The sequence below is a fragment of the Oncorhynchus keta genome, chromosome 23, assembly GCF_023373465.1.
Source record: "Oncorhynchus keta strain PuntledgeMale-10-30-2019 chromosome 23, Oket_V2, whole genome shotgun sequence".
NCBI classification, from domain to species: Eukaryota; Metazoa; Chordata; class Actinopteri; order Salmoniformes; family Salmonidae; genus Oncorhynchus; species Oncorhynchus keta.
The window spans coordinates 17,154,960-17,164,762 of NC_068443.1; the positions used below are offsets into that span (position 1 = coordinate 17,154,960).

At 41.7% G+C, this 9,803-nt stretch overlaps 1 protein-coding gene across 1 annotated transcript; it reads left to right on the top strand.

Moving 5' to 3' along the window:
- The first annotated feature begins 115 nt into the window (after nt 1-115).
- On the top strand, nt 116-4,864 carry LOC118401912 (zinc finger protein 793-like). Its single transcript, XM_035799595.2, has 4 exons — nt 116-2,229; nt 2,349-2,449; nt 2,570-2,684; nt 2,840-4,864. Exons 1-4 carry the CDS (start codon nt 2,016-2,018, stop codon nt 3,979-3,981), a joined length of 1,572 nt encoding a protein of 523 aa, XP_035655488.1. The 5' UTR covers nt 116-2,015; the 3' UTR covers nt 3,982-4,864.
- The last annotated feature ends 4,939 nt before the right edge of the window (nt 4,865-9,803 follow it).

The following is a 9,803-nucleotide window of genomic DNA, read 5'->3' on the forward strand; positions in this document are numbered from 1 at the left end:
ACAAATGTGAACACAGCTACTCATTCAAGGGTTTTTTTTCTTTATTTTTACTTTTTTTTTTTACATTGAAGAAAGCAAAACTATGAAATAACACATGGAATCACGTAGTAACCAAGAAAGTGTGATAAAAATGTATTTTGATTTGTTTATTTTAGATCCTTCAAAGTAGTGTAACGGATGTGAAACGGCTAGCTTAGTTAGCGGTGTGCGCTAAATAGCGTTTCAATCGGTTACGTCACTTGCTCTGAGACCTTGAAGTAGTGATTCCCCTTGCTCTGCAAGGGCCGTGGCTTTTGTGGAGCGATGGGTAACGATGCTTCGAGGGTGACTGTTGATGTGTGCAGAGGGTCCCTGGTTCGCGCCCGGGTATGGGCGAGGGGACGGTTTAAAATTATACTGTTACAGTAGCAACCCTTTATCTTGATGACAGCTTTGCACACTCTTAGTGTTCTCTCAACCAGCTTCACCTGGAATGCTTTTCCAACAGTCTTGAAGGAGTTCCCACATGTTGGCTGATTTTCCTTCACTCTGCGGTCCAACTCATCCCAAACCATCTCTGTATGGTTGAGGTCGGGTAATTGTGGAGGCCAGGTCATCTGATGCAGTACGACATCACTCTCCTTCTTGGTGTCAGCTAGATATGTCAGCTAGAGATTTGTAGTCTTGCATGATGTCTTTGATGCTTATTAGCATTGTTGAATCTGAGAGTAAATTGAGCTGCATATTTGATAAAAGTCATAGATGTATTTGTTTCTCAAAATGTCACGCCAGGGTAAGCCTACACCAAACACTGCCCTTATTTTAAGTTTTTCTAAAATTCCCTATGGGAAAAATTAATGGTGGAAATAGCAATTGGAACAATTTCCCTGTTAGGTTTTATGGGTATTATGACCTCCACTGTGAGGTTTTATAGCTATCTAGCACCCCCTCCGCAAACACGCGTTTTCCAATGTTCAAATCAAATTGTATTGGTCACATACACGTACGTGTTCAGCAGATGTTATCGCGGGTGTAGAGAAATGCCTGTTGGTAACAAGGCGGTACTTATGTAAATTAGGTAAGAGGATATCATGTTACCATTGGTGTATTAAAATGAGAGTTAGGGCGATGTCACCCTATTCCTTTAATAATCCTCTGTGAAACTGTAGGTCACAATTTGGGGTGTTCCTGCATGTGGGCATTACTGCATCTGTTTCCCGATTGTCTCCGCCTCCCGCTCGGGTGACACCGTGTACTAGCTATCTTGATAGTTAGCGACATCATGTACTAACTAGTCCCCTCGTTCCGTGTACCGATAGTCATTGACACACTATCTAAACTAGTACACAGTGTACTTCGCTCCCGCCTGCCCTCGCCGTCGTTAATGGAAATCGGGAAAAACAGTGCCCGACCCTACTGTGGGGTTTATCAGGAATGCTCAAATGCATGAACACTCCAAATCACAGGGCGCAATTGCACCCTTCTCAATAATCGTGCCTCCTGAATCCAAGTGTTTGACATGGAGGAAGGGACCAGTAACTTTATGATCAAATTGTATCAATGTAGAACCAACAGTATTTTTTAAAATACTTTGGTCATCATACTTTGATCAGGTTTCATCCAAATACCATCCAATCTCATGAAAAACATGTATTGTTCATGATCTGTAATAACCATGTGCGCCACTGCATTACACTACATGTAGCCATATCTTGTATTGACTAATAAGTTTTACGATCTGAATTCTTTAAAACGGCGTCTTTTTTGGTCAATAGATATGGCTATCCTACATTCAGACTATAATAGACCCTGCTATTTGTTGCGCTAATTCTAACAATTTTGAAGGTTTGTTGCAATCTCATATTTACGGTAATAAATACTTAGGTCACGAGTTGTTGAACGGAAGTGTAATTGCGCACGCATCACGCGTTGTTTTAATTTATCGACATTTACGGCTTGTTTATTGAACATTAGCTTGGAAATTGTAGACTTTACTTAACACAGATAATACAAATCTGTAATTTGGTCTGGACAAGATGGCCAGCTGCAATTTTCAGGTGCAGTTTATATCCATTATGGAGGTATTGGCTAAAGCAGCGGTAGCTGAAATAAACAATCGTGTAGATGATAGCTGTGCTGTTATACGCATGGAAGTTATCCAAAGCCAGCGAGATATTGATTTACTGAAAAAGAAGTGTCAAATGATGGAGAGCGAGCTGAAGAAGACACGAGGACGAGTCAGGAGAAAAGGTAGTTGATGTTATTCATGTTAAATTGATTGCATATGCAACACGTAAATGTGTTAATAGCCCTAATATTTGACTGAATACAATTACTAATATTTTCCCGTGTTTATCCCATGGCATCAGAGAGATCTTCATATCCAGTCAAGATAGTTTTGAACAAGCAGAGGAGTAGTTCACAGTGGAGAGGCGGAGAGATGGCTGTTGAAGGGGACTCTCAACCCCAGGTGTGATACATCACATTTTAAAATGACAGTTCTGATATTGGAATATCAGGACAATTGACTTATTTTGTGTGATTCATGAGTATGAAAAGCATTAGGTAATAACCTGAGTCCCTGTTACAGCCTACTGATGTGGAGCAGAGAGTGGAGACTGAACCCATACTGATCAAAGATGAGGAGACAGCAGAGGACGTGTGGAAGACTGACCCTCAGGAAGAGTTCAGGATCACTGGAGAGGGTGGGTGTGACCATAAGGGGTACTGCTCTCTGTCTATTGAAGACTGGTGTTTTATGTTCTGGCATATGGAGTGCACGTACACACATTCAGTTCTAAAGCAGTCATATTTTGCAACTGTTAAGGGTCTTTTGTTATGTTTATCTCCAAATCTTTAGAGTCTGGTTCCAAGCCTGGGAAACCACCATCCTTTGAGCAACGGCACTGTGATGAGGACTTCATCACACAACCCAGCATATCTCCCAGAGACTCAGTGGAACATTACCCCAATTCTGATCGTCCAGAGGAACCAGGAACACCCCAGCTCGCATCTACAGAGGTGTTCAGCACAGAGCAGCACCGGCCAGACGAGGACGACGACTCACTAGACCTAGTGATGGTGAAGAATGAGAAAGAGGAGGAGCTGGATCAGACCATGACCCTGGCAGGACCTGACCAGTTTGTCATGGATGAGACTGATGGGCAGCTGTTGACCTCTGTGGATCCAGGCAGAGACACTGACCCTGATGGCCACCCAGATTTCTCCTTTCATTCAACAGAAGAGTACTCTCAGAATATCTCAATTTTCCCATCTCATAGTGGGCTGTCATCTGTTCCTACTATGAGGGATGATGTAGGGCCATCGCTTCACTCTTCTATATGGAAACCACATGCTAACGTGTTCAGTGCAGCAAAACACATGACAAGACATGTCAGGACATTGGCTGATGAGACTAGACAACAGATGCCAGAGGGACAGAGTAGCGAGACGCTGAACTCAAATAATGATGGAAATAGTTTAGCTCTACAGTCAAGGCAGCATCAATACAGGGCTTCAGAAGCAACAGTGAGATTGAGTGAGTGCATGACAGGGTCAAACATGGCCACCACCTCCACCTTCTCTGGATACAGCCTGAGTCACAGTAGTTTTAACATGGTGAAGAGAATGAGGACTCAGTGGAGATCAGGCGGCACCACCGAGAGGCGTTTCAGCTGCACCTTCTGTGGGAAGAGCTTCCCGCGTTTCTGGCAGCTAAAAGAACACCTCCGAAGTCACACCGGAGAGAAACCGTACACCTGCGAACAGTGTGGCAGGAGTTTCACCAAGCAATGCAACCTGATCAGACATGCTGTAGTCCACAGTGGAGAGAAGCCCTACAAGTGCACACAGTGTGGGAAATGCTTCCCCCAGCGCTCTGGTATGAAGTCACATCAAAGAACTCACATAGGAGAGAGTCCAGTGTCTCAATACGTGGCACCCGCATACCCAGGGGATCCACACACAAGTTTAATGTTGTCTCAGACCAGATGGAACAAATAGTTCATACTTGCATAGTTCTTTCTGTAACACTTTATGGGTAAATGTGGTACAGAAGGTAAAATGGTGTTCATGTTTGACATTTAACGACTCCTCACTTATATAATAATAATCTATTTGTTTAAAAACAAACAATATATTCTAATTTACAATGAAAATGACTCCAAAATGACACACTACATTATTTACTTTTAAATTCTATTGGGCACAACATAATGGCGATACAAAAGTTGGGCATACGCACATCCTTAAATGTGCTGGGCTAAGAAAGAATACATGTGCCGATGAGGAAGGCCCTTCATACTGTTTATGCTCCCAATTCACTGCTTTATTGACACATTTTTGGTCCAAACACAAAAAATGCAAATGTTTCCAACAAGCATGCATGTTTGTAGTCACTGCGTGCTAGGACTATGGGATAAAATACTAAATGTTTGACAATGTAATACTCTTAAGTAAATTTGTCCAAATACTTATAAAACTTTCATGGGGGCGACTAGATAAAGGTCATACATACATTTCGAAATGGTAAAGAATGTATGAAAATACCCTCAAATAAAAGGTCACCTCATAAAACATTTCATATCAAATCCAAAATGGAGTATAGCGCCAAATGAAAAGTTTTAGCTTCACTTTATGAAGAGTTTTATTCCAAAACACTATATACATTTTCAGAAATGTTAGTAAATTGGTGGTCACACCAGATGCGGATGGTTTTCCTGATCCACACCCCTGCCTTTTTTTATTTCTGTTCAGGAATCTGTGACCAACGGATGCATATCTGTATTCCCAGTCATGATGAAATCCATAGATTCATAAAATAAATTGTCAATTGATTGATTTCCTTATATGAACTCTTAACTCAGTAAAATCTTTGAAATTGTTACATGTTGTGTTTGAAAGTTTTATTATTGCTTTTGTTTTTACACTTACAGATAATTTCAAAATGTTTCAATTCTTTCCATAACAATGTTGGAAGAGAGGTTTGTTCTCTGCCTGCTTCATTTTATGGATAAAGAATCTGCCATGAAAAATAAACGAACAATGAAAGTTAAATCAGGGGTCCATATAATTTGTAGTTTTTCTTAAAATAAAATCTAACTCACTCCAAAATCTTGTAACATAACAGTCCCAAAATAAATGGTCAAGAGTCTCAGGGTCACAACCACAAAATACACATTTGTTATCAATAGCAATTTTGAATCTGTACAATAATGGTCTTTAGAGGGTAGATTCTGTGAATGAGGTTGTATGATACTTCTTTCATCTTATTAGATACACAATATTTGCCAGACAACGAGACTTTGTTCTAGTTCGCTTGTAGTCCTAAATTCTAAAGATTTGGCCAAAAAAAACATTTGTAATGTTTCTTAATATTTATGCCCAAATCTTTAGAATCTGGTTTCAAGCCTGGGAAACCACCATCCTTTGAGCAACAGCACCGTGATGAGGACTTCATCACACAACCCAACATATATCTTCTGAACACTCAGTGGAACATTACCCCAATTCTGATTGTCCAGAGGAACCAGGAACACCCCGGCTCGCATCTACGGAGGTGGTCAGTACAGAGCAGCACCGGCCAGCCGAGGACGAGGACTCACTAGACTTAGTGATAGTGAAGGATGAGGAGCTGAAACAGACAACGACCCTGGCAGGACCTGACCAGTTTGTTATGGATGAGTCTGGTGGGCAGCTGTTGACCTCTGTGGATCCAGGCAGAGACACTGACCCTGATGGCCACCCAGATTTCTCCTTTCATTCCACAGAAGAGTACTCTCAGAATACTCAATGGTCCCATCTCATAGTGGGCTGCCATCTGTTCCTACTATGACAGATGAAGTAGGGCCACCGCTTCACTCTTCTATAACGAAACCACATGCTAACATGTTCAGTGCAGCAAAACACATGAAAATACATGTCAGGACATTGGCTGATGAGACTAGACAACAGATGCCAGAGGGACAGAGCAGTGAGATTGAGTGAGTGCACGACAGGGTCAAACATGGCCACCACCTTCTCTGGATACAGCCCGAGTCACAGTAGTTTTAACATGGTGAAGAGAATGAGGACTCAGTGGAGATCAGGCGGCACCACCGAGAGGCGTTTCAGCTGCACCTTCTGTGGTAAGAGCTTCCCGCGTTTCTGGCAGCTCAAAGAATACCTCCGGAGTCACACCGGAGAGAAACCGTACACCTGCGAACAGTGTGGCAAGAGTTTCACCCAGCAGTGCAACCTGATCAGATGTGATCCACAGTGGGGAGAAGTCCTACAAGTGCACACAGTGTGGGAAATGCTTCCCCCAGTGTTCTGGTATGAAGTCACATCAGAAAACTCACATAGGAGAGAGTCCAGTGTCATAGTACGGGGCACCCACATACCCAGGGGATCCACACACAAGTTTAATGTTGTCTCAGACCAGATGGAACAAATAGTTCATAATTACATAGTAACACTTTCTATGTGAAAAATACAATACGGAAGTTTTTAGAATTTTTGACAAGCTTTTCCTCTTTTTTTTTATATAACTAGGCAAGTCACTTGGTCTGTCGTTTCTGAGATACTGGATCCAGCGCTCCTGGCACAGATGATCATACCACGCTCAAAGTCGCTTGGGTCACTCGTTTTGGCCATTCTAACATGCAATCAAATGGTAACTTTTATTTTACCTTTATTTAACTAGGTAAGTCAGTTAAGAGCAAATTAACTGAATGCCTCCTGTCTGCCTGCTTTATATAGCAAGCCACTGTCTTTAGGAGCGATCCATTTTTTGTGAATGCTGTGGTGTACCTTTAAACTGGCCTGTGAGTATATAATGAAATTAAGTTTACATGAAACTGGTTTATCGACCTTGTTCCCCAGCTGTGTGTCATACAAGTTATATCCATATTCCTTAAGTAAATACCATACCACCGTTTCAGAATGGTTTCATTAGGTTGTGTGGAGAATGGAAATGACAATATTAATGACAATATTTGATCATATATAAACTGAGTTATGAATGGTTGAAGAAAGTATTTTGTAAATCCCTGAGCGGTTTCCTTCCTCTTCAGCAACTGAGTTAGGAAGGACACCTATATCTTTGTAGTGACTGGGGGGTGTATTGATACACCATCCAAAGTATAATGAGTAACTTCACCATGCTCAGAGTGTTATTCAATGTCTGCTTTTTTTACCCGTCTTCTAATAGGTGCCCTTCTTTGCAAGGCATTGGAAAACCTCCCTGGTCTTTATGGTTGAAATTCACTGCTTGTCTAGGGACCTTACAATTATCTGTATGTGTTGAGTACAGAGATGAGCTAGGCATTCAAAAATCATGTTAAAAACACTAATCCATTCAACTTATTATGTGATGTTTACTCCTGAATTTATTTAGGCTTGCCATAACAAAGGAGTTGAATACCTATTGACTCAATACATAAAACAAAAAAACATAATTCCACTTTGACATTATGGGGTATGTGTGACAAAAATGTCAATTTAATCCATTTTAAATTCAGGCTTTAACGCAACAAAATGTAGAAAATGAATACTTTCTGAAGCCACTGTAGACTTTAAATGCATTTATAACAATGTGAGCCACAGCACTGCACTCTCCCGTACATGTAGCTATATCTATTTACTTAAAACAGAAGACATTTTACTATCAACATTTGTAATTTTTTTTGTCAATAGATATGGCTGCCCTACATGCAGACTCGATTACCCCAACCGGCCGCAAGAAGGCAGTATTATTCCTTTTACGTCGTTGATAAGCTCACAAACAACGTAAAAGGAATAATACAACAAAATATTTGTATAACTAAACCAAGATAGAACACAACTTGTCGTTTCTAAAGGAAACAAATTAGTCATAGTGGGCAGAGCCAAGCATGCACTAGTGATATCTTATTGGCACGTTTTAGTATGCGTCTGCATATATCCGTTAGGGAACGCCAACTCTGAAGTGCGCATGTGCAATAACTCGATACGCCTTTGCGCTCCGAAACAGTGCGATTCTTTTACAACTTTTGCAAAAGGTAAAGTCTACAAAACTTAGCGAGGCTGACGTGGGAAACCACCGGAAGTTGCTAGTCAAAACAATGGCGTGGGCTAGTATAAAACTGTTAAAATCAAATTTTATTTGTCACATGCGCAAAATACAACAGGTGTAGACCCTACAGTGAAATGCATACTTACAAGCCCTTAACCAACAAAGCAGTTTAAAAAAAATATGATATATGACTAGTAATTAAGGTGCAACAATAAAATAACTGTAGCAAGGTTAAATACAGTGGGTTCTGGTACCGAGTCAATGTGCGGGGTCACCGGTTATTCGAGGTAATTGAGGTAATATGTACATGTAGGTAGAAATAAAGTGACTATGCATGGCTAATAAACAGAGTAGCAGCAGTGTAAAAATGGGGGTGGGGACAATGCAAATAGTATGGGTAGCTGTTAAGAAGCCTTTTTGACCTAGACTTGGCGCTCTGGTACCACTTGCCGTGCGATAGCAGAGAGAACAGTCTATGACTAGGGTGGCTGGAGTCTTTGGCAATTTTTTGGGCCTTCCTCTGACACCGCCTGGTATAGAGGTCCTGGGTGGCAAGAAGCTTGACCCCAGTGATGTACTGGACCGTACGCACCACCCTCTGTAGGGCCTTGCAATCGGAGGCCGAGCAGTTGGCATACCAGGTCGTGATGCTCTCGATGGTGCAGCTGTAGAATTTTATGAGGATCTGAGGACCATGCCAAATCTTTTCAGTCTCCTGAGGGTGAATAGGCGTTGTTGTGCCCTCTTCACGACTGTCTTGGTGTGTTTGGGCCATGACATTTTTTTGGTGATGTGGACACCAAGGAATTTGAAGCTCTCAACCTGCTGCACTACAGCCCCATTTTTTTTTCACCTTTATTTAACCAGGTAGGCAAGTTGAGAACAAGTTCTCATTTACAATTGCGACCTGGCCAAGATAAAGCAAAGCAGTTCGACAGATACAACGACACAGAGTTACACATGGAGTAAAACAAACATACAGTCAATAATACAGTATAAACAAGTCTATATACAATGTGAGCAAATGAGGTGAGAAGGGAGGTAAAGGCCATGGTGGCAAAATAACTACAATATAGCAAGTAAAACACTGGAATGGTAGTTTTGCAATGGAAGAATGTGCAATGTAGAAATACAAATAATGGGGTGCAAAGGAGCAAAATAAATAAATGAATTAAATACAGTTGGGGAAAAGGTAGTTGTTTGGGCTAAATTATAGGTGGGCTATGTACATGTGCAGTAATCTGTGAGCTGCTCTGACAGTTGGTGCTTAAAGCTAGTGAGGGAGATAAGTGTTTCCAGTTTGAGATTTTTGTAGTTCGTTCCAGTCATTGGCAGCAGAGAACTGGAAGGAGAGGCGGCCAAAGAAAGAATTGGTTTTGGGGGTGACTAGAGAGATATACCTGCTGGAGCGTGTGCTACAGGTGGGAGATGCTATGGTGACCAGCGAGCTAAGGGGGGACTTTACCTAGCAGGGTCTTGTAGATGACATGGAGCCAGTGGGTTTGGCGACGAGTGTGAAGCGAGGGCCAGCCAACGAGAGCGTACAGGTCGCAATGGTGGGTAGTATATGGGGCTTTGGTGACAAAACGGATTGCACTGTGATAGACTGCATCCAATTTGTTGAGTAGGGTATTGGAGGCTATTTTGTAAATGACATCGCCAAAGTCGAGGATTGGTAGGATGGTCAGTTTTACAAGGGTATGTTTGGCAGCATGAGTGAAGGATGCTTTGTTGCGAAATAGGAAGGATAGGAATGGGTCTGGAAGGAGAGTTTACAGTCTAACCAGACACC

Coding starts and splice junctions, on each gene's coding strand:
- LOC118401912 (XM_035799595.2), top strand. CDS start 2,016: ATGGCCAGCTGCAATTTTCAGGTGCAGTTTATATCCATTATGGAGGTA. Junction 2,450..2,569: donor AAGGGGACTCTCAACCCCAG/GTGTGATACATC, acceptor TCCCTGTTACAG/CCTACTGATGTGGAGCAGAG. Junction 2,685..2,839: donor GTTCAGGATCACTGGAGAGG/GTGGGTGTGACC, acceptor CCAAATCTTTAG/AGTCTGGTTCCAAGCCTGGG.